The sequence below is a fragment of the Notamacropus eugenii genome, chromosome 2 (assembly GCF_028372415.1).
Source record: "Notamacropus eugenii isolate mMacEug1 chromosome 2, mMacEug1.pri_v2, whole genome shotgun sequence".
Taxonomy (NCBI): domain Eukaryota; kingdom Metazoa; phylum Chordata; class Mammalia; order Diprotodontia; family Macropodidae; genus Notamacropus; species Notamacropus eugenii.
In genome coordinates this window covers 330,683,574-330,708,284 of record NC_092873.1, presented here as the reverse complement: position 1 = coordinate 330,708,284, position 24,711 = coordinate 330,683,574, and the positions used below count along the sequence as shown (strand labels likewise).

The window sequence follows — 24,711 nt, the reverse complement described above, 5'->3', positions numbered from 1 at the left end:
AGCTCATTTTGTTTGTTTTTTATTAAATTTGTTGGTCAGTTGTGTCTCTTTGTGACCCTATTTGGGGTTTTCTTGGCAAAGATACTGAAGTGGTTTGCCATTTCCTTCTTCAGCTCATTTTATAGACAAGGAAACTGAGGCAAAGAGGGTTGTGACTTGCCCAGGGTCACACAACTAATAAGTATCTGAAACTGGATTTGAACCCAGGAAGATGAGTTTTCCAGACTCCAGGACCCTGCGCTCTATCCACTGTGCCACCTAGCTGCTGTTTAAAAAAAATTAATAGCTAGCACTCATATAGCACAATAAGGTCTGTAAGTGCTTTACATATGCGATCTCATCACAACCATCCTGTCAGGTAAGGGCTATCATTATTTCCACTTCACAGATGAGAAAACTGAGAGGAATTCAGCCCAGAGTCTCCCAACTAGTGTCTGAAGCAGAATTCAGTGTCTTCCAGATACTCTATGCAAAGCAGTACTGTAGACCTGAACGAGCATGATAGTACAGTAGAGAGCACACCAGATTTAAACTCAAAGCACTTGGCTTCAGATCCTGACTTGCTGCTCATTACTTCTGTGACCTCCTACAAGTCATTTAACCTCGCTCTGCATCTCAATTTCTTCATTTATAAATCAGCAGGGCAAAACTGGGTGTTAGCTAAGGCCTTTCTAACATTCTATGGTTCTAGGAGATTCCTGGGGCATAGGAGGTGCAGTGGGTAGAATTCAGGGCCCAGAGTCAGGAAGACCTGAGTTCAGATCTGACCTCAGATATTTACTAGCTGTATGACCCTGGACAAGTCACTCAACCCTGTTTGCCTCATTTTTCTTACTTGTAAAATGAACTGGAGGAAGAAATGATGAACCACTCCAGTATCTTTGCCAAGAAAATCCCAAAAAGGGTCACAAAGAAAAACAATAAACAGCAAAAGAAGCTTCCGGGAGAATGAGAATGGGTAAATATTGCTCATGAAATCCCATCCCACCGGTACTTATGGCTGTTGCAACATCCTATCCAATAAGATGGAAGTTGCTAGGAGAATGAGGAGGACAGGGAAGTAGAATCTATAATGAAAAATTATGAAGCAGGCCCAAAACAATTTGATAAATGGATCCCTTCTCTGGTCTTTAGTTTCAAAGGCTTCTTTCTGAGAGCATGTGTTTCAAACATGGTAGACCCCATGCTAACTATCAATCTGATGACTGGCCAGTAATTGTAAGAGCAAGACAACTATCTTTTAGTTTCCAAAGGGTACATAACAGCCATTCTGTTTGCCTTATAACCTCCTTTTTTTCTTCCTTCTTCAATGGAAATCATAAAATCACAGGATCATGAGGTTGCACAGTGAACAGATTATTAGATTTCAACCGAGAATAACCTGAATTCTAATCCTACATCAGACACTAGACCCTAGTTCTAATCCTAAGACACATACTAGCTATGTGACCCTAGACAAGTCACTTAATCTTTCTCAGTCTCAGTTTGCTCATCTATAAATGGGGATAATAGTAATACCTAACTTCCAGTATCCTTGTGAGGTTCAAATGAGATTATGTCTGGCATTTTGTCACATAAATGCTACCAACTCCTTCATCTGACAGAGGAGTAAACTTATGTCCAGAGAAGTGATGGAGCCAGGATGCCCTCTGACCCCAGATCCAACCCTCTTTCCCCTGAACCACACAGATTGGAGATGCTGGTTTATTATTTGGTTTCTGGTGTTATCTTCTCTCTAGGCCACTTTAAGGAAAGAAAAAAAAAAGGAATGTTGATGAAAGGGGCAGGATAGAGGCGAAGTAATCAGGTCACTGCCAGATTTATGAGAATCAGGAATGAGTGATTTTTAAAATCCCCACATCATCCCATTTGTTGCAGTTTCGATGCTTAACCTCAGGTAACTCCTGCTGGACAGCGAGGGAGAAAATAGAGGTTGTAACTTGTGCACTCAATAAATAGGTTTTAGAAGAGTCTCCAAGGAGATGTGACTATAAATTCCCAGGCGAATCTTCTTACAGCCCCACATTCCTGTCAGCTTCTTCTCCACTTCTTAAATGTCTAATCTGTCTTCTTGGCCAGTTAAGATTGTGGGCTAAAAGCTACCAAATTTTAGGTACTAAATAGTAGAGTTAATGATAAACATTTTAGCTAACTAGCCTCGTGCCCGGTCAATCTGTTTCTATGGAACACTGGTTTTGAAGTGTGTGCTCGGTCAGATGCCATTTAAGTCGAGCCAATTAGCTTAGCCTTTTGACTCAGCTGTGCCTGACCTAACCTGAATGTGGTTTGACTGTGGCTTTGAAATATCAGACTCCTGCGCACACGCCTTCACTCCCGTCTTCATTTGGCAACAATTCTGAAGCGAGTTTGTGATCTTGCCAACATCAAAAGCCTGGTTTGTAAGATAAGGTAATATTTGAAGTTTGCTCAGTTTCATTCCCTTGTGTCCAAAGTCAGTCCATAAATAAGATATAAGCAAATAATAATAAAAAAGACACTCCCCCCCATCATTTTTTTCATGATTTGACACCTAGATCCCACCCCCTCAAAGAAATGAGCTGATCTGGAGTATAAAACCCAACTCTCACCTAAGGGAGAGGGAAAGGGCTGAATACAGTCCACTTTGCTTTCTTGGCTTTGGGCAACTTTTAAGTGTCCATGCCATACTTGGAAAGAAAAGAGACTGTGGCCTCTGACTGTCAGACTTTATACTTTATCACAGCTAAGCTCAGACCCCCTGGAATGACACTGCAATATTTCTGCCCCAAAGCCCTAGGACTGGAGTTTAAGACCCATGCTGGGATTCTAGACAGTGAACTTTTTGTTTTTCAACTAAATTTATATATCTTTTTTCCCCATCATCTTCATTTCCAAATATCTCCCTCTCTGTTTCCCCTCCCAGAAAGGCTTAATCCTTATAACAAAGAATAAAAGAGAAAGAAAAAAAAATTCAGTCAAACTAACACATGAACCTAGGGCAACATTACATACAGGGTTCCACACCCATAGGCCCCCCCGCTCCTCTTGGAAGGAAGGTAGGTGAAAAGGTACATTCTCCTTTTTCTTCTCAGGGGCCAAGCTTGCTCATTCTAATTTCACAGCATTCAGTTTTGATTTTTTTCTGGTGTTCTTCCTCGTATTTACATAGTTGTAGCTGTTCTACTTACTGGCAGTGAACCTTTTAAAAAAGCCATTTCTTCAGAGGCTGGAACTCTCCTAGTAACAGGCTCATAAAATAGCATGCTCACTGATCTACAAAGTATGGAGACCCACACTCTCAGCCACTTTAAATATGGTGGCTTATTCTTCATTAAAACATTCTTCCAACGGGCCTTGGGGGAGAAGGAAAAGATTTTTTTAAAATTCTGGCCCTACAAATTTCACCTTCTCTCACTTTGCCACTCACGAGAATACAGCCTCATCTCAACTTCTACCTGGGACTCTCGGGAAAAGATGTTAACACAGAATCAGTTCTACCAAGAATGGAAAAGACAGCTTTTCCTAGGTGTCTAATGAACTCAAACCTTCAGTAGTCAACTCAAGCCCACATATGATGCCCACCCCACCTCCCTTGCCCTATCCTAATTCTCCTCCCCAAGCTTGAGGGGCTCCCAGCAGTCCAATCAACCCAGCTTCCCCAAGCTCCTCACAGTCTGCACTGTCTATTGTTACAGCAGGAAAAAACAGCCAGAGCTCTTTTCATGACTGCTTTACCAGGAGCTCCCATTCACTTGTTCAAGTAAATTTCAAAGAGGCCTGCTACCCTCTTATCCCCTTTAAGCTCCCCTAGACCAACAATGGACTGAAAGCAATTCAGTTCAGCTTTTCAGCCACCACACATTTAATTTCTCACTTGGTGCTCTTATCTGTACAAGGCCTACAATTCGAATGGCTATGAAGAGAGGGTATAATCCCAGCCCTGGGAATCCCCAGTGACCCACCCTACACACTAGTGCAGAAATGACCAGCCCCTTGAGTGCTCTGCAGCAAGAGAACACACACACCCAGAACCAGTCAGAAATAAAAGCTTCCTTGGGTCTGATTTATTTAATCTGGACCAACTCTTGCCCAATGGTTCCAAAATCTGACCACCTCACAAGAACTTTCTAATGGATTCACTGGTTTGTGAATTAGCAGTCAAAAGTAATCTATTCATACTGGTATTGGCCCTCTTTTAAAAGTTTTATTTTTTAACAAGGTTTTTGAGCCTTTTCTTAGTTTTGAGTGGTTTTCCTACATTTAGGCAAGGCTCAAATAACCAGCCTGGGGGGTTTTCCCTCCTACTTAAGTTGTGCCATTGCTACAGACTAAGAGATGCCACCGTACCAACATGGTACACTCTGAAACACCCTTTAGCTCTAGTCACAAAACACAATGGATGCTCAAGGATGATTTCATCTATTTCCTCACCAGCAGCTTCCACATGCAGTTCTACAAAGGACTTAGAGAGATACAGCTGGAAAGGGGCAAGTTACATTTTTTTCCCCCTGGGAGAGCCCTAAGATCAAACAGCATAGGCAGAACCACCTCCAAATAAAGCCAGGCAAGCATTTCCTCTGGGAAAGGGGGAGGGGAGATATAAGAGAAAAACATACTATGTCCACTATTTTTTTCTGAATAGTTATTAATAAGCTGAAGAGACCTGACCACTAAATAACCACTGAGGGTCATAAAATAAAAGATGCTTTGAAAAAGGTTATTTTCCCCAATTGTATATTTTAAAATCTGGATGAAAGCTCAAAGCTATTTCAACCCCACCCCCAATCATTTTCCAAAGGAAAATGGGAATCTAATCTATCTTACTTATTTCAACTCATAGAAGCAGAAGTGGAAAGAATGCTGGATTGGGGGTCAGAAGACCCAGATTCATATTTGATTGAGTCACTAATGAGCTATATGACTTAAGTCAAGTCCCTTTCTCTTCTCTGCGCCTGATTCCTCATCTGTAAAATGAGAAGGATTATCTAGATAATCTCTAAAGTTCCCTTCAGCTCTAACATTGTGTGATCATGATTCAACAAATTTAATTCAACATACATTAGGATTATACCCAATACAGTCAAGTCAGTCAACAAGCATTGATAAAGCATGTTGTTAGATGTTAAAGGAGATAAAGATATTACAAGGCCCTGTGCTAATTGTATTTTACCATTGAGAAAGGCTATATGACCCAAATACACTTATTTGTAATTTTTTTTCTAAAAACCTATATGCTCAAGGTATAAAACAAGGTGGCCTGAGATGTTCAAAGGAGAAGGCCTTTACTTACAGAAATGGTGACATTTGGTCATTAAAGTAGGTAGGAACTCAAAAAGAAAAGGGGACGGATAACATTCCAAGCATATAGAACATTATGAGCAAAGGTGCCAAAGCAGGAAAAGTATTTTCAGACTGAGAATTAAGTACCCCAGTTGAACAGGGGTATTTAAGTGGGAAATAATATGAGAAAAAGCAAGAAAGATAGGAAAGGTACCAGATTATAGAGGACCTTGAATACCATGCAAAGGAGTCCAACTTTTGCACCAAAGGCAATATGGTACCAAGGAAGACCATACAGGAATGATAGCTCCTGTCCTACATATTAGATTAGTGGGACAGGATTATGAAGGATATGCTGATTACATTGGAAGCATAAAGGCCAAGTAGAAAGAAGCTTATTTTCAATAGCTCAAATGAATAGTTACTAGTAGCAGAGTATAGTATGATAGCAGAGCACAGAAAAAAGAGGAAATGGACAAAAGGGATATTTTAAAAGTAGAATCAGCAGGACTTGCTAAGAACCCAGACACAAGAAGAGACGGATAGAGAAAAGTCAGATAACTCAAATACAGCCAATATATTTGGCTGAGGGGTGTGTGTTACATCTAAGAGAGAAGGAAAAGATAAATTTAATTTTGGAATAATTTTTTAAGGTACCACTGGGATGGCCAAGTAAAGAGATCTTCTAGGTATTCTTCAGAAAGAGACAGAGGTTCAGTCAGAGCTACAGATAAAGGCTACTGAAGGCTTGAAAATAAATGAAATGGCAAAGGAAAACACAAAGAAAGAAATGGGTTGAGGACAAATCCTTCAAGAAGAGACATAGGGATAATATGATGCCTGAGGTCAAGGAAGAAGAAATCCAAAAGAAAGGCATGCAATCTGTACAAAATAATTCAGAAGGTTTAAGTGGGGTGGGGACTGAAAAAAAAGCCACTGTATTTGGTGATTAGAAAGTTATAAGTGACCTTAGAGAAGGGTAGTAGGGCTATATATCACAGAAAAGGGAGTTAAGGAAAGAATGAGGGATGAGAAAGCCACAGAATTTGAGAAACTTTCTCAAAAAGTTTAATAAAGAGGAAAGGAAGGTGGAAGGATAGATGGATGGTCAAGGAAAAGATTCCCCTCCCCCCCATTAGCAACCTTGAATATATTTGCAATCAAAAAGTCTGTGGATAAAGACAGATTCAAAGATAACATGGGAGGGAGAAGAAGGAAGGCAAAGACTGTGGAAGGAAAGACCTGGAAGGAATGTTTGTGACCTTAAGGAAGGAGAAGAGAGTAGGTGACAATGGTAAGTGGTAAGGCATGGAAAAGAAGAAATCCCATCAGATGGCCCCAATCCAAATAATCGGCTGTAAGGATGTGAGTGGGTGTAGGATAAGGTTGGGATCTTAAGAGAGAACAAGGTTTGGAACTCTGGAGAAATGAGGTAGGGAGTCAGTAACAACAGAGAAGAATTTTGAGTAGCAACGAGGACCCAATTGAGATGAAAGCACCATAAGTTTCTGTTATTTGTGTCTCTATTTCTGGATGCTAATTAATTAATTTCTCCTATTGCCATCCAAAAGCAGAGCATTCAGAAGGTGGAAGTTACCCAACTGAGGATTTGCATGTTTGGAATGGGAGATGAACAGGAGGGTGAGTGGTTACAATAGGAAGGCTGATAGGGTCAAGGTTTAGTATGGGGAAAGGAAAACTAGAGGGAAAAGAGATAGACTGGCAGGAGAAGGGAGAAAACCACTATCAATCAGGAAGGTCTCTAAGTAGTCTAAATATACACAGAATCCATGGACTAAAGTTCGTTATTTTCACTCACAAGAGAACCATCAGTGACTACTTACTCCTACTTTATAAAAAATTCTTACATGTTTATCAAGTTTCTAAACCCATAGCAGATTAGAAACAGCGAAATGCAGAGGGGGTGGGGAGACAGCAGGGATGATACTGACAGCAATACTTACTCAATATGTCAATGAGCCAACAGTAAGATATGCCTGCCAAAAAAAGCTAATTCTGCTTCATCAATAAAGGTATAGCATCAAAATGAAGGGAATTCAAAAGAGAAAAAAGGACCCGTACGCGCAAAAATATTTAAAGCAACTCTTTATTTGGGGGGCAAAGAACTTGAAACTAAATGGTGGTGCCCATCCTTTAAAGAATGATGAACATAGTATGGTATATGAATATAATAGAATGCTACTGTGATACAAGAAGTGATAAAAAGGGATGGCTTCTGAGAAACCTGGAAAATTTTGTATAAACTGGTATGGAATGGGAGAAGCAGAAATCAGGAGAACACTTATACATTAATAACAATACTGTAAAGACAACTTTGAAAGGCATAAAAGTGATCACTGCAAGGATCAACCATGATTCTGAAAGGACTGATGACGAATGATCTATGCTATCCACATCATTCAAGATGCAGAATGACATAGTGCTTTTTACAAATATTAATTTCATTTGCTCCTCATAGCAGCCCTATGAGGTAGGTGCTATAATTATCCTCATCTTCCAATTGAGGAAACTGAAGCAGTCAGTGACTTTCCCAAGGCCACGCAGCTGGAAAGTGTATTCAAGATCAGATTTATACTAAGGTCTTTCTAACTCCAGACCACTAACCACTGCACTAGCTAGGGTACTATGCATTTTTGGACATGGACAATAAGAGGTTGTGCTTGACTATACGTAGTTGTTACAAAGGTTTTCTTTTTTTTCTTTCAAATTGGGGTTGGAGTGGGAGAAAATAAATACTTATTGACTTATAATAATTTTTTTTAAATGAGGGAAATAATAATCCCTCCATAAAGTGAGATCAAACCACATCTGAAGTATTGTGCATAGTTCTAGATACAACCACTTGAGGAACCATATTGACAAAGGACTTTATGTCCAAAAGAACTTATACCAGCTCATTTTGCAGTAACAAAAGATTAGAAACTAAGGGAGTGTCCATCTACTGGAGGATGGTTAAATAATTATGGTACATGATTTCAAGAAATACAATTGTGCTGTAAGAAATGACAAAATGAATAGTTTTGAAGAAAAGTGAAGAAGACCTCTATGAAGTGATGAAGAGTGTAGAGAGCAGAATTTATACAATGAAAACAAAATTATAGAGAAAAACAGCTTTGAAAAACTTTAACTTTTTTTTTTTTACCAATACAATGATAAACTACCAGTCCAGAAGATTTTAGATAAAACATGCCACCCCACTCCTGACAGAGATAAGATGGACTTAAAATGCAGAATACATTGTTGGACATGGCCAATAGGAGAATTTGTTTTGCATGACTATACATATTTATAAAGAAGATTTTAATTTTATTTTTTAATTGTTCAATAGGGGTGGGCGACTGTGGTAAGATAACAGTAAATAGTAAATAGATAATAATAAAGAAGGTAAGATAATAAACGCTTGTAAAAAGTTCTAAACAAGGTACCGATAAACTGAGTTGTCCAGAAGAAGGCAACCAAAATGTTTAAGGGCCTTGTGACCATGCCCTCTGTTGAAGGAATTAGGACATATTTTTTTACATTTTTATTTAAATTTTGTGTTCCAAATTCTATCCCTTCCCCTTTCTCCCCTCCCTACTCCCTGAGACAGTAAGCAATGAGATACAGGTTATACATGCACAATTATGTAAAATATTTCCACATTAGTCATTTTGTAAAAGAAAAAAAATGAAAGAAATAGCATGCTTCAGTCTGTATTCAATCAATATCAGTTCTTTCTCTGGAGGTAGAGAGTATGCTTCATCACTATCCTTTGGAATTGCCTTGGTTCACTGTATTGCTGAGAATAGCTAAGTCATTCATGGTTCTTCATTGTACAACATTGCTGTTACTGTGAACAACATTCCCCAAGTCGTTTATTTCACTACATCTCAGTTCATCTAAGTCTTTCTAGGTTTTTCTGAAATCATTCTGCTTGTCATTTGTTACAGGACAATAATATTCCATTACAGTCATATATGACAGCTTGTTTAGTTAGCCATTCCCCAATTGATGGGCATCTTCTGATTTCCAATTCTTAGCCACCACAAAAAGAGCTGCTATAAGTATTTTTGTACAAATAGGCCCTTTTTCCTTTTTTTGGATGCTAGATCAAAGAGTATGCACAGTTTGACAGCCCTTTGGGCATAAAAGAACTAGAAATGTATAAAGTAAGATGGACTAGCTATCCTCTAAAGTCTTTCTAGCTCTAAATCTGTGATACTATATTTAGGCCTAGAAAAGACTGGGGAGGCAGGGCAGGAGTAGGATAAAGACACAGTCTTTATGACCTATCTTGGGAAAACAGCATTAGGCTTTCTGCAAGGTCCCCAGAGGGCAGTACTAGGAGTAATGTGGCACAGGTTGATTTGAGCTTGATGTGAGGGAAAAATTCCTAATAAAGCAGTATGGGATGACTTGGAACGTAGTGGAGTTCCCCTCTCTTGAAGTCTTCAAGCAAAAGCAGGATGACCACTTGTGGGTGTATTGCAGAGGAAATTCCTGAATTAAATGGCTTCTAACATTTGGTGATTCTGTGATAATAGGGAGAAGTGACTATTGAAAGTAAGTGAGGAGGAGACAGGAAAATTCTAAGAAGCTGAGCCAAAACTCAAAGCATACCAGTTTGAATCACTTATTATATAGGTTAATAGCCCTACACCTCTCAATAAACCCATCTGTCCTCATTCAGTCATAATATTATGCAATAAATTATGTTCATAATGACTATTATGAACCATCAAGAAGATGTTAAATTATGCTTAAGAAGGCAGGGAAGTATATAATACTTCACAAACACCTTACTAATGTTAATGGACAAGCTTCACTCATTTAGAAAACTCACATATCTAACACTTCAATGTCTTCCCTTAATTGTGCTAAATGAATAAGCCATTAATTTCAGCCCCAAATTGCATAACCAGTTTGATCATCCACCTTTCTTCACCATAATCTGCCCAGAGTGACTCTGGGCTGGTAAGAGAAATCCCATTTACCCTCAAAAGTGTAAAGAGTTTTCATCAAGTATTCTCAAAGTACTCACCCTTCCCCCACGCATGTTCTGAAGACAAACTGAAATCAGCTATGTTTAATAAGTTATTAATTTATAGTCTTCCTCTACTAAAATAATGTTATGATGTTCCCTTCCCCCATTACACCACAATTTCTATCTCCCCCAAAGGTCTCTGGGTGTCTTTATCAACAGCAAGGAGAAGACGCAAAGCCAATGAGTCATTGCTGAATTAGAAGGGAACCTTGGACATCAACATGGTCCAAATACCTTCTTATTACAGAAAAGTGAAACTCAGGGTCAGAAGTAATATGACTCACGTCATATTATGCAGTCAGCTAGTGGGTGAAATGAACTCTGAGATGTGAATGAAGAAATGAATGTGGTTCATCAGATAAGTTAGAGTTGTGGAATGCACGAATTTATCCCTATGGAGTAGTCACTGCTCAAAACGTTTTTCAAAATTGCCTCTGGAGACTGACTGAGACATGCAAGAAAAATCTCACTGGCTGATGGCTATGCATCACTTGGGATCCAAAATGGTATTAACCAGCTCTATTACCTATCCTGGACAGCTAGGTGTCGAAGAGGTTGGAATGTCAGGTGTGGGGTCACAGGAGGACTTCCTGAGTTCAAACCCAGCCTCAGACATTTACTATCTGTGTGATTCAAATCACTTAACCCTGTTTGCCTCAGTTTCTTAAAATGAACTGGATAAGGAAATAACAAACCACTCCAATATCTTTACCAAGAAAACTCCAAATGGGGTCATGGAAGAGTCAGACACAAATAAAAACAACAACAATTTACCCAGAATTGGCTCAGGAATATTTTTTGGCTGTTTCCAAAAATCAAACTCACCCTCAAAGGAAGATTTGTCACCACTGAGTATGTGTGAAAGAAGGGGCCACCAGATGGATGTCTGAGTACAGACACGTCTTTTAAAAAGTCTACTTTACAGGGATACCTTATAGCACTGCAGGTTCAGCAAAAACCCAGTCCTAAGTTTGTTTGTTTTTTTTACCGCACTCAACAAGAGAGGATCTAAATCTGAATCCTACTAATGGCATTCACTTTCCAGCTGCTGAGAATGAAAAGAATAAGGTGGGAGCCCTAGCTTTCAAGAGTGTATGCAAAGTCTGTGGAAAATGACATGATCAGCATCTCTCCCTTCCAAGCAGAGGATTCAGGAATCCAACTTTAGTTTCTCACTGCTGGGGCCCTACCCCACCACTACCATCTCCACTCAAAGCACTGAATGGAGAAATACTTTAATTTTCACTCCAAAACAAAACAATAAACTACCCAAAGATGAGAACTTAGAAATAAAATTTAGATTAGCTGCATGTCTTTAGCAGGCCTCATGTCTTCAACCCCACCCAGCAACATAAGGGCAATGACATACTTACACACTACTGTCTGTCATAGACATGGAGTCATCAGTCAGCGCATCACTCGAGATTTCACTGTCATTGGCGCTAGCTGCCGGAGCAAAGACATGTCCCGAGCTTACGTGGTATGGATTAATTGGATCATTTCTCTTGAAGGATCTAAAAAGAAAAAGTTCAATAGGAGTCTAGTCAGTAACCTAGCCTAGGAATCACAGATAAGTTGGTGATCAAGGACATAGAGGGGAATAAGCCAGTTACCTACCCAGTTCCAACCCACTATAACCACTCTAGCCCCTTTAGGCAGGATGCCCTCATTCTCACACCCATTATGTAATAAATTCATCTTGTCAAAAAGAAGACACCACAAGAGTCCCTGACATGTCCCATCTCTAACAGCTGAGCTGCTCCCAAACTATTTAGGATAACAGGCTAGCTCCCTTCACCCCTCTCTGCCCCACTTCCTACTGGTCTGCATAGGTAAGGCTGACCAATAAAAAGTTTCCCAATAATGTTAGAAAGAAAACTTTAAATTAATATTTAAAGAGAGAAATCATTTTTTGCCCTGGTACTGAAAGGAAGTGAATGACCTGACTGAAGACTGAGAGAAAAGGTTAACTGTCACTGAATCATCCTTATACATCTGGCAGAAACTGACTTTTCCCAGGACTACTATGGCATAGGGTAGGGGTTCAGTGCTGGGGCGGGGGGGGGGGGGGGGGGGTCTTCCTGACCCCTGCTCAGGGAGTAAAGTCTAGTAAACTGGAGAATCTGGTTTCAACTCTGAGAATTAGAATGAGTTAGCTAGGAAGGCAACCCCTGAAAAATAACAATGGTATGTCTTGAACTCTCTTCCACTCCCTTTATTATTGCCCCACCACCACCACACACACACACACACACACACACACACACACACACACACACATTTATACACACTGACCACCATCCTTCTGCCAAGAATTGTTAGGGCCAACTGGATTAAAGTGAGCAGCACAGCTGTTAAAATGGAAAGAAGTCCTTGGCCCTTCTTGCATCTCTAGGCCTTTTGTTTCACTGGCCACTGGCTGGCTCCCCACTTTCAACCTCTTGAGCTCTGTCTTTATAGAGTTCCCTCACATAACAAGTGTGTGCTCCTCCCCTGCTGGGCTGCATTCCTCTGGAGTGACCAGTAAGGGGTTTAAGGAGGTAGAGATGGACCTCTTTCAGCAGGACAGTGTTAATACTGACAGCATGACTAAAGTTAGCTCCCCCATGAAAGCCTGACCTTTGGGGGGGAGGGTGTGAGGGAGAGGAGAGAGACTGCTTACAAAGAATAAAGGAGATATTTAAGCTCAGCTAGACCTATCATGCTTTCCTAAAAGAACAAAGGATATAAATATAGACAGAAATGAAAAAGTGGAAGACTAATGACAGGCCCAAGAAAGATCTCAAATCAGTCTGCAAGCATCCTAAAGAGAACATGGTTCTTGGATGAAAACCAGTATTATTGCTCAGGAAAGAACACACCAGCTCAGACAGCAGTAACTATAGTCTATGTTAGAGGTTCTTACCCTGGAATCTGTGAATTTTTCCAAAAAATATTTTCATAAAACGTTCAACATATTTGGTTTCCTTTGTAATTAGATGTATTTTATTTTATGTATTTAAAAAAAAAGATCATTACAAGGAGTTCAAAGTCTTCAATAGACGGCCAAAGGAGCTCATAACACAAAAAGATTAAGAACCCTTGGTAGCATCTGGCTGGAAAACAGGGCAATGGAGAGATAGGTGTCAAGTGAATATAACTTGAATACATCTCTGTGCATGATGCCACTATGTAGGTTGCTGTGGGGTATATAAAAATGATGAGGACATGAAGTCAGAGGCATTCTTGCCTCCAAGGATCTTTTGATAAAGTTGAAGAGTTGAGAAGTCCTCATATGCCAACTTTAAATCTATCATCTGAATCCAAGGTCATTTGATGGATTTGTAAATTTATGGGCTTAAATGACTTGCCCAAGGTCACATAGCTAACAAGCAAACAGAAGCTAAATCTATTGATTCCCAATTCCCAGAAGGCCCCGAATTTAGCTTTCCATGATCTTCTTATGCATCAACAGACTAAGAAATTAAAAATGAGATCTTGTAATCCTTAATTGAGTACACAATTGCCTGAAGGGGGACACTGAGAATATAACATAAACAGATGTGCTGCAAACATAGAGAAATTATAAAAGCCAGCCCCTCTCTCCTTCACATAAAAATGCTATATCCTACACATTTCTGGGCTCCATTAACAACTGCTTATAGTAATATAATGTTGGAAGGTCCACAAAGCACTTTCCTCATAGCAACCTAGTGGGGTAGATATTGAGACTTAGGCTCATTTCACAGACAAGGATAAGAGAGGGTCAGATGTTAGACGTGACTTCTTCAAGGTCAAAGAACTAGTCATCATTAAGAGTAGTAGTTTGTACCTGCGTCTCCCCTGACTCAAGGTCCTGAATTCTTTTCCACCACAGCATTGACTCACTAACATCAAAAGACACAGAAAATGGAGAAAGGGGGTTGGTACAAAACATTGGAAATTGTTACAGGCTTAGATAATAAGGTACGGTACATAAAACTGAAGAAATCGTTATGATTCAGCCTGGAAAAAAGATGGTAGAGGGATGATTTGGACAAACCTTCAAGGACCAAAGATAGTAATGAACCGTCATTTATTACCCTCTTCAAAGAGGAGAGAACAAGAAGTGTAAATGGATAGGAAAAAGAGCATGGGATAGAATTCTACAAATAAGACAAACAGACTAGCTGGGGGGTGAAGTAAGAGAGAGGAATGGGGGAAACATCATTTTTCTTGCAATTCTTTTAAAACAGATTAAATTCTCTAGGATGGTTTCATAGCCATACCCAGAAGCAGAGGGATGGGTTAGACATTTAAAAATTCATCCTGACCACAACTGTTGATTTTTTTTTCTTCAAGTTAAAATCAAACTTACATTAGACTAACAATCTTAAGGGTGTTGGATTCAGGAAGACCTAGGCTTAATTATACCCCCAAATGTTTACTAGTTACTATTTGCCCTGAGCAAGTCAAACTTCCTTAGTTTCAATCTTCTCACCTGAAAGATGGATAAAAAATACCCATAGCATTTACTTTCACAGGGTTGTCTCAAATGAGATAACATAAGTATGTGCTTAGCAAACCTTAAAAGTACTATATATGTCAACTGTTAATAGTCTCAGCAGTGATGCTGAGGCATTTCTCTTGCCTCAGTTTCCACGGGTGTCCCACACAATCCCCATGATCTCTTGCCATTGTTAAGCACTTTGTGATGAAAATTTAGTGAGTCTCTATTCTGTGTATGGTCCTATATAGCCCTGAGAGACTTTGGGAATGTTACTGTAAATGTTAGAGTCCCAATCCTTTAGCACTTACTCTGAAAGCACACTGGGTCTTGTCCTTTATTAAAAAGTCTCAAGATGAACAACAGGTATCCAGAGAGCCAAGCCTGCCATAAGTGGCTCTTAAATACCTTCTTATTATTCCCTATATTTTTGTCACCACTGTCATATTAATAGATCAGCAATTAGTCATTTTCGATTGGTTACCTTCCAACCAAACAGTAGAAACTACATTTAATCAATCTTCACCCAAGAAATTCCTCTTTGAGATGTTGCCGCACTGCTCCCCCCTTTTCATCCAAGACCATTTGACTAAAATCACATGTTCACTCATCCACGTTTGAAACTACTCAAAGTTTTGCGCTGAGAACTGACACATGGACTTCTTAAAACAAACCCCCTCGTCCTTTCACTTCCAAAAACTAGACTACTGTTTGAGCAGGAATTAAAAATGGGAGTATATTGCTCCTAACTCGGTTAACTGGAATAAAAAAGTATTGGAATTTTTCTATAATCATAACAAGATGGTTGGGACAGGGGGGAAGAAAAGTGAGCTCAGTTTTTAAGAACGCAGAACTTTGCAGAAATCTCCACATACTTTAAGAAAACTGATTAGGGCTGTTTTCTTGTAATTACTTTAAGGAAAAAAAAAAAGAAAACTTGACCATGCTACAGTAATTGTACCCAGATGGGTTGATTGTTTCTCTCCAGTGCTGCTTTGCATCAAGTTGCCTGCAAGGATTTTAAATTCCTATGGAAAATGGTAGCCCATGATGCAAATTTCATACTGCACACTCAACTCAATCTCCAATCTTAATATGCAAAGTGGTTTCAGCTGTCAGGTGGCAGTTGCTCCGGAGATTCAAGAAGGTCTGATTGTTTTTTTCAGACCATTCTTATCTCTTATCTTGACAACATGACACACAGCATGTTGCTTTCCATACACTGGCCATGGCAAAGGCCCCCTTACAAAGACAGGACAATAGAGTTGGCCTTTCTGGATCCCCTATGGCCACCAATGCAATTTAAAGTATTTGTTTATAAATCTTTCCCTGTCAATTTAGGGCTCTCTAGCAGCCACTCTAACAATTGAACAAGACTGCTGCATAAAAGCAGACACACTCCCTCTTTCCTGAGGCCACACTAACTTGCATTCAATATATTCTTGGATTCACACATCAGGGGACAATTAGGGTTATTGAGAAATACACAAACAAATATATTTTAGAGATTACTAGGCAGTCAGAGGACCTCTTCTCTAACTTAAATCATGAAATGCTGGTCCTAGCATAGCTTTACTGTGGCATCTAGGATAATTGAAGCCAAACTTGGTTCCAATATAGCTTCACACAAGTCGGGCCTCATCAAGTGAGTTCTTTCAAAGGACAGGAAGCACTTTGAGCCAGTAGAGGGCCATCTGCTTGGCCCAACTTATTTCAAAGGAAGGCCAAGCTCACTGATGTTAGAACAGAGGATTTAATGGGAGGCAGATGAGTCTACCTTGGAGAGGAATATACAAACACTGCCAAAGCAGCACTCTAAAAGAAAGAATACAGTGGAGTGCTCTTTGGTAGAGATAGAAATCTGTACCTAAAACTAAACTCTCTCTGGATGCTCTTTACCAAAATAAATGCATCACCCTAAGCCCCTAATTCCATAGAACTTCCACTAGCACATATGGTAGTATAGCAGGTCATTTGTTTTAAAGAACAGTTCTACCAAAAGTTATTGTGACTCAGAGCATCTACTATGTATACTTCCCAGAAAAACAAAATACCCAACCATATTTATAGCTACTGTTTTCTTTCCCAAGAGGACCATTTTTGTTCATCTAATCATTATTAAAGTGAATGGAACCAGGAAGTTTATAAATAGTTTAAAATGGCCCAGGTTAAAATCCCATCTCACACCTTTACTAGATTTAGCCTCTCAGCCTCAGTTTCTCATTTATCAACAAGTACTTTAAAGAGACAGGTATTATCTGTAGCCCTTAACCTTACAGGGTTGTGAGGTTCAGAAGACATAATTTAGAAAAAGCATTTTTTTATAACCTTAAACACCAAGATAAATGCCAATCATAATTTTTCTAGGCATAACAGTGCATAGGGAAACAGCTAGAAGGGCTATGAAACCAAGCATGAAGTTGGACTATCTTATTTATGAACATTTGACTAGGCCTTGGGATAGTTTTTATATTTTATAAATATGGGAGTGGAGTGGGGAGAGGACCTTCCAAAACTCTAGTATGGTCCAAAGATTTACCTAAGTCCAAAAAGAAAAAAAGGGAAATTCTACATGTGTTTGTCACCCAACATCCAAGGCATAAGAAGACATGTCAAGATAATTTAATGTTTCAGATGGGTCATGTAGTGTAGGGCTGGCCTGGGAGTCAAGTCCTGCCTGACACATACTGGACAAGTCACTTAACCTCAATATGCCCCAGGAACATCACTTAAACTCTGCATTGGTGGCACTCATCTGTAGTGAGAGAGAAGCTTCTTCTGTTGGTCTCCATCAACAAAACGAAACAAAAACAATCCTTAGACAAGATAGAACAGTTCAAGTTTGGGTCATCAGAATCTCTGACAATGACAAGAATCTGAGGGGTGAAAAAAAGTAGCCTAATGTAGCTTGAAGATATGTAAAATACCTCTCCTCAAGAAGGGGAGGGTTGTAGTGATTTGTAAATACAGACAAGAAAAATCAATAGGGTCATGGAAAAACTTGATAAGACAATGTATTAACTCCCATACCCCATAACTCAGACAGAAGGCAGCCCTAGATGCATTATAAACAGACCAGGATCTTCCTGTTCCCACTCAACACTTCACAGCATTAATTCCAACTAAACGTATGAACCCAACTGGAACCTGCCATATTGCATCTCCACAATGGGCTAGACTCTACCAGGTCACAACCTGCCTTCAATGAGTTTAAATACTAAGACTACATAGTTATACTAGTCTTTTCCAATCATTCTCAAATGGACTTGACAAGACCACCTGGGGATTAACACACAAAGGTATAATACCAAAAAAACAAACAAACCAACTAAGGCCTCTCAATGGTAAGCGAGCTGAGACTCAGAGGCAGAAAACCAAGTCCTTAAAAGTGACAGTACAAGACTACCTAATTGAATATGGTACCACGGGATGACAGATTTAACCAGCACATGGGCAGTACCCTAGAGGTCTTAAATCACCTTGGCAATGACAACCATCCAGAAAAAATATTCTTCAAAGATCCTGAAGGAAGGGAAACAAGAGGATCCTTTATTTTCTATTTTTGACATACACCAGCTCCTGACATGACATGGTACTGTCCCCAACAAAGTCTACCTAGGTAATAGGTAACTGACAAGGAGCTCCTCAAGGTAATTGCCTGGTATTTGTAGGAACAGCAACTAAACACTGCTGTACTCTCTACACTCTTCATTCTTTAATCCATCATTTAGTTTACCTGTTTATTAGTTCCCAAGCACATCCCACTAAAAACACAACAATGGTTACAATTAAATACCTAGAATGGAAACAGTAGCCCAGAGCACAGACCCAGAAGGTCAAAAATTCCACAATTTTGTGGACTACATAAGGGACTATGTAAAGAAATTAACTCTCTCCTGTTCCCTTTTGAGTCTGGAGACAATACTTTAAAGTTACACGATTAACTTTCACAAAGGCCACTTGGGAGATAAAGAAAAAGAGGAAAGAAAAAAAAACACATAGGTAGACGTCATTTGAACAGGTAGTATGGAAGCTGTTCCAAAGATTAAAGTATGTTAAAAGACTTGGCCATTTTCTAAATGACTATTTGTCTTTAGAATCAATAGAGTCCTCCAGAGGCACCCACACTTCGTGAACTAAACCACAATCTTCAAATTCACAAGTACTTTAAGAAAAAACAAACAACTTGAGCTAATATATCATCAGAAAACAAAAGCAAAGAAAATATAAGAAGGCTTTCTATATTCAGAATTTTATTTTGAGGCAGTATCTAATTCAACATGAATGAGCCACAATCTCGGTTACCTATTAACATTAAGCCAGTCTATTGGCTCTAAACCCAACGTGAAAGTTCAAATTATATGGTTTAACCAAAGTAATGTTAAGTGTATGTGTTATTTCTTGCTCTGCCACCAGCTGCTTCCCTTTTTGCATAATTAAACTCCATACAGATGGACAACGAATGACCTCTTCCACAAATACTGGCATAGTGGATTTGGTGATTCAGAGGCCTTTAAAAAATGCTTTACTCTCACTCAACTCTAAACTCCAGCAGTGAAAGAGCTAACCCACACAAATGACTACTGCTCAAGAGTTTTTGAGGTTGGTAGGTTTCATGCTTCAAACTTCATCACCCTCTTTTAATCAAAGTTGAACAAGATCAGAGCTGATTGCTAACAGGCTGATGACTCAACAAATCCTTGGGACAGTGTTTTCTCCTTATGGTGGGAGGCGCTCATTCCTAGTCCATTCTACAGGTGCTGGTGACAAGTTGTGTAAGATCCAGAATATGTATCCTACTTCAGAAAGGGTTTTCAGTATGCCTCTTTTAAAAATAAAACATTCACAAAGTCACTCTTCCCCAAAAGTTCTTACCTGTATCCATTTTCGACAGCTTCTGTGGACCTCACATTTGCTGTAGCCCTTAGAGTTTTGCTGGACAGGCCAATCACTGCAGGTAAAACCTTGCCTTTAAAGTCTTCACAACTCCACTCCTCTTCTTCATTTAAGGTGGGAAGATACCCACAGACCACCTTTAAACTCCCAAGCCCACTGTTGTTAATATAAGCTGAGTTTTCTCCCCCACTCCTTACATATTCGAGGTATATATCAGAAGTCAAAAACATCTGGTAGGCATTTTCTTCCATCACTGTCTGAATCTCAGTCTGAGCTTGATCAAACATGATGGAATCTATCTGCTGTTTCTTAATGCTATCTCTTATGTAAGTCTTGGTGGCTGGTTTCAGCTGCTTGGAAACGATACAGTTATTTTCGATGTACCTTTTGTAAATTGCTTTGGCTACTCTTAAAGTTTTGGTATCCTTAAGGTTCATCTGCCTGAATCCATTGCAGGCAAACCAAAAGTCTAAGGTATCCACACACTGCTCCCTCTCCAGGAAAGTCCGAAAAAGATAAGCCCCATCCTGATCACCCAACAAGGAATGTAAAGACTTGGTCCACCTGGCCAGAGGGGAGTCTGGGGATGCCCTGCCTTCAGGCTCCCCCAAGCCATCTTCATTCCTCCTAGTGTTGGAAGAGATAGGCATAGTTTTGATGACTGGGCTCTTGCCCTGACCGAAGTGGATAGACTGCTGGCATGGTGGTGTCTCTCCTTCTTCTCCTGGCACTGGGGGTCGAGGGGCGTCCTCTCTGAAGCTACTGCTGGGGTCTGAGATATGAGTCACCAACATAGCACTACTCATGGTGATGGAGTGTTTCTCACAGTTTCTTCTCCTCTTCCAGTTCTCCTAAGCAATCAGCGTGTTCTCTTTCTCACTCAAGTCAGCAAAGGCTCCTCTGAACCTTCTCTCTGCAAAGGGAAAAGGGGGAGGGAGGGAGGAGGGGTGGTGGAAGAGAGAGAAAAGAGTATTGATCTAATCAAAACCAGATCCACCCAACATCAAAGCGAGAAAGTAAACAGGCTTTTCAACTCCTCACATTCAAATCAGGCAAACCAGCTATTTCCAATGTGCTAATCAAAAGTATCAGATACACCGTTTCAAAAGAGAAACCTGAACTCCATGCACACTTTTCCAGTTAGGAGGTTTAAAAAAAAAAAAAAGACAGAAAGGGTTGAAGAAATAACCTTCAATAAATACACTCCATCAAACTAACCCCACACAGCAAAGAGCCGTGTCTCCCGGCCATTTGCTTCCTTCCTTCCTTCTTCCTCCTCTACCCAGTCCTGATAACATCCCAGAGACCCAAAGCTGAAGTCGCAGGTCGCTGGCAGGTGAAACCAATTTCGCTCAATTACCCCAACTTGGCTTTGGCTACAGAGAACTCGAAATGTGCTCTTCCTCCGGCATATGGTTCCCATTCCTCACCACCACACCCCCTTTCCTTTCCTCTCCACGCTTCTCTCTCTTTTCTCACTCCTTAAAAATTCATATTATGATCCCCAGAAAGGAGCACTCCCAGCCCAGTGCTGAAGCTGCTGTGCACGGAACATACATCGTGGATGCTGCCTGAGGACCCTCCCCACTCTACCCCCCTCTACTCCAAGCCAAAAAGATTCAATTTTCTAGCTGCTTCTAAACCTTGATTTTAAAATGTCCACCACGGCCCGGGATACTGAAACCTGAAGGATACTTTAAGCCCTTAAGGGACAAACAGTTACCTGCAGCGCCCTCCGCTCCCGCCCACTTCCCCCTACCCCACCCTGGCACACACCGGAGAGCATACCAACTCACTACCTCCCGATCCCCAAACTTTTCCAGAGCCAAAGCGGCTCTGCTCCCTTCCCACCCTCCCACCCAAAGCACACACCTTTTCCCCTCAGAACAGAAGAATGAAGAAGTCAGAAGCAAAGAAGGGGAGGGGGTGGAGACATTCTCTGTAGCCTTGCACGAAGAACCAAAAGCTCCGCATCAACCTAGTTTGGCTCCCCCGCCAAAAAAAGAAAATAAAGAAAATCCTCCAACAGACCGACCCAGTACACATGAGAGCCTCCAAGCTTAGAAGCCGGAGCTGGAGCCCAACTGGGAGGGGGAGAGTGGAGCGGGGAGGGGGGGTGGAGTCTGGGATGTAGGAGCCCCACAGCCTCAGCCATCTGAGGGGAAGGTTTGCGGTGTTGGGAACCAAAGCGCGACGGGGGGTGGGGGAGGGGGTCGGAGGGGATCCAGGACGTAGGAACCCCACGGCCGCAGCCATACCTTGGGGGAGGTTTGCGATCCAGAAAACCAAAGAGTAGGTTGGGGGAGGGGAGTCCCAGGACGTTGAAGTCCCGCAACCTGAGCCATCTGATCTGGAGATCAGCGGTCCCAGGAACTACAGGAGGGTTGGAGGCAGAGAAGAAAGGGGCGAAAGAAGCCGGGGCGTGGGAGAGCAGCTGGCAGAAGGGCAGTGGAAAAGAAAATGAGGTTAAATCCAAGTGTTGGCTAGCAGATATACCTGAAAGGCGAAGGCATTGCGAAGCCGGGTTCTCATCTCCTCCAAGAAGGGTTTCCCCAGGTAGAGTCTTCCCACTCAAAAAAAGAAAAAAAAGGGCAACCGGACCCCTTCCCCTCGGAACCAAAGACACGAGGAGGAGGGGAAGCAGCAGCAGTCTTTACAATCCACCCGGCGCCAGGGTACCGGGGCCGCGACGAGAAGAAGAATCTTCAAAAGGACCAATCCTTAAACACCACCCCACACACATTAAATTAAAGGAAAAAAATAATAAAACTCCAGAAATGGCGACGGGGCTGGTAGTCTTTCTCTTTCTTTTTTTTCCCTCTCTGCAAAAACAAAACAAAACCAAAGGAAAAAAAGGCTAGAGATCTAAGGCGGAAAAGGAGAGTGAGGGGAAAAAAACCTCAGTAAACTCCTAAGCCACTTGCTTCCTTCGCGTCCTAAGCAACTACTGACCCCCTAACTAAGCTCTCTGGGCCCCTTAGGACTTCACAGGGAGTAGCTGGAGGAGGGGGAGGAGGGAGGAGGGGAAAGGGGTGGGGGTAAGAGAGGAGTGGAGGGGTACAAGAACTGCCATCCTTTCATCTCACCTACCAAACACACACGCAGACGCGGGGGGGGGGGGGGGGATAGGGGGGTGGAGCGCGCACACATAAATAATAATGATAATAATCAGACCACAAAAAGATCTCTCCCTACCTCCCCCTTCCCCCCCGCCCGCGCGCGCGCACACACACACACACACACACACACACACACACACACACACACACACACACACACACACACACACTTCTTCCCCGCTTGGATAAGTATTTGCCATAGATCTTTAGACTTTAGGATCATGAATCTGGGGGGGGGGGGGCTCCTAGAGAATCTACTCCTACAGCCCCCAACCTTCCCCTCCTCCCCTCCGCAGTCTGCGGCTCTCTTCCTCGCTTGCCTGGGAGCGAGCACCGAAATAGCTTTCCTGAAAAACTTCAAAGCCTCAGCCAAGAGCACATCAAAGGCTTCCAGAGAGGGGCCAGCGCTGGGATCACTGCATTCTTTGCAACTTACCGTGGATCCACTCGTCTGCTCCACCGCGAAACCTCGAAGGCTCCTAGTACTGGGCCCCCTAGACGGGACCCGGGTTCCGCACCCAACCACCCCAGTCCTGCCCAGCTTTGCGAAGGCATCAGAAAACATGGGCAGCTTTGGGGGGGGGGGGGGGCCAGGGAGTGTTGGTGGTAAGGAAGGGGGGTGGGAATTAAACAGTAATGTATGAATTTTTTTTAATCTAACAGAAGGGGGGGAGGATAAATGGGATCGCTCCTCCACCACCCCTTTTTATGCAAAAGATTCGATGCGTCTTCCACCACCATCCCAGCTTCCCTTCCCTCCCCCTTGAACCCCCCTCCCTCCCCTTCTTTCAACACAGGTCTTGTTTCCAGCAGTCATTCCATGCACCAAATGTCCTCCGGGCTATTCCAACAAAAACTGAGCTGTGGGTTTAACTGTGCACATCAAAGGCAGGAGCCGAGAAGCACGGTCCTGAAAGGGAGATAAGCGCCTTTCTGCAACACCCCTGTCCCCTTCAACTAACCCACAGCTCTGGAGTATATCACCATACATACATACATACATACATACATACACACACACATACATACATACACACATATACATACACACACCTTTCCGTCTACTCTCCCACACACCTTCAGCCCTTTCCTAACCCCCTCCAGATCTGAGAGGTACCCCAATCCTTTGATCCCCTCCTGCCGCAGCCCCCTCACTGCAGCCAAGAACCTGAATTCCAGGCAGAGAACGGGGGGGGGGGGGGGGGAAGATAGGGGAGGTGTTATAATTTTGGATAACCCCCCACCTCAAAACGTTTCTTTGATGAGGATATTCCATCGCATATTACATATGCATTACTATACACATTAATATATGCAAACATGGCTTTTTTGCAAAGGAGTTTAGAGAGTCAGAATACAGATATTTACATCCATTTTATGGATTATTATTTTTTTTTAATCCCCGGAGTTGTTACTAAGTTACCAGGACCTTATCAAAGAGAAGCAATCTCGAGCCAACTCCCCCAGGCTTTGGAGCGTCAGAAGTAAGTGATCCCGCCGCCCCAATCATATTAGCCCAGCAATCCCCACAGTGCCTTAAAGGGACAGGGCCCCCCCACTTCCAGCCCCCCCCACCCCAGTCCACCACCCCCGGTCTCGGTCGCGGCCCTCAGCCGCCGCACGTTCCACTGCCCACGTTAACCCTTCCGGTGCTGACCTCTCTCCTTTCCCAACTGGAGTTTCTGACTTCTTTAAATCCCTGTTTCTTTTCTCCGTTCCTCCCGCCCTCCACCCCACCCCCCACCGCCGGGTTGTGCACCCCCCACCCCCTCTCCCCAGCACTGTGGAATGCAAGTTTCTGTGTAGCATTCTGGCTGTATCCAGTACTGCAAGCCCCACAGTCGATTTTTTCCCCCTATCATCAAACACTTGCCCCCGCCCCCGCCCCCGCCTCCTCCCTCTCCTCTTCCCTTTGAATTAAAGTTTCC

At 41.8% G+C, this 24,711-nt stretch overlaps 1 protein-coding gene across 4 annotated transcripts in view; it reads right to left on the bottom strand.

Annotated features, from left to right (window-relative positions):
* The window catches only part of AXIN2 (axin 2), a 44,150-nt gene extending 20,502 nt beyond the window's left edge, over positions 1-23,648 (bottom strand). For 2 of the 4 annotated variants that reach the window (XM_072645487.1, XM_072645490.1), the window contains exons 1-3: positions 22,161-23,112; positions 19,644-20,577; positions 11,677-11,817 (exon numbers count right to left, since the gene is read on the bottom strand). In XM_072645487.1, the coding sequence (XP_072501588.1) occupies positions 11,677-11,817; positions 19,644-20,470 (968 nt within the window). In that variant the 5' untranslated portion in view covers positions 20,471-20,577; positions 22,161-23,112. Of the gene's footprint in view, positions 1-11,676; positions 11,818-19,643; positions 20,578-21,536; positions 21,681-22,160; positions 23,113-23,219 lie in introns of those variants that run through there. The other 2 variants (XM_072645488.1, XM_072645489.1) reach the window with 2 other exon arrangements.
* Between the last annotated feature and the right edge of the window lie 1,063 nt (positions 23,649-24,711).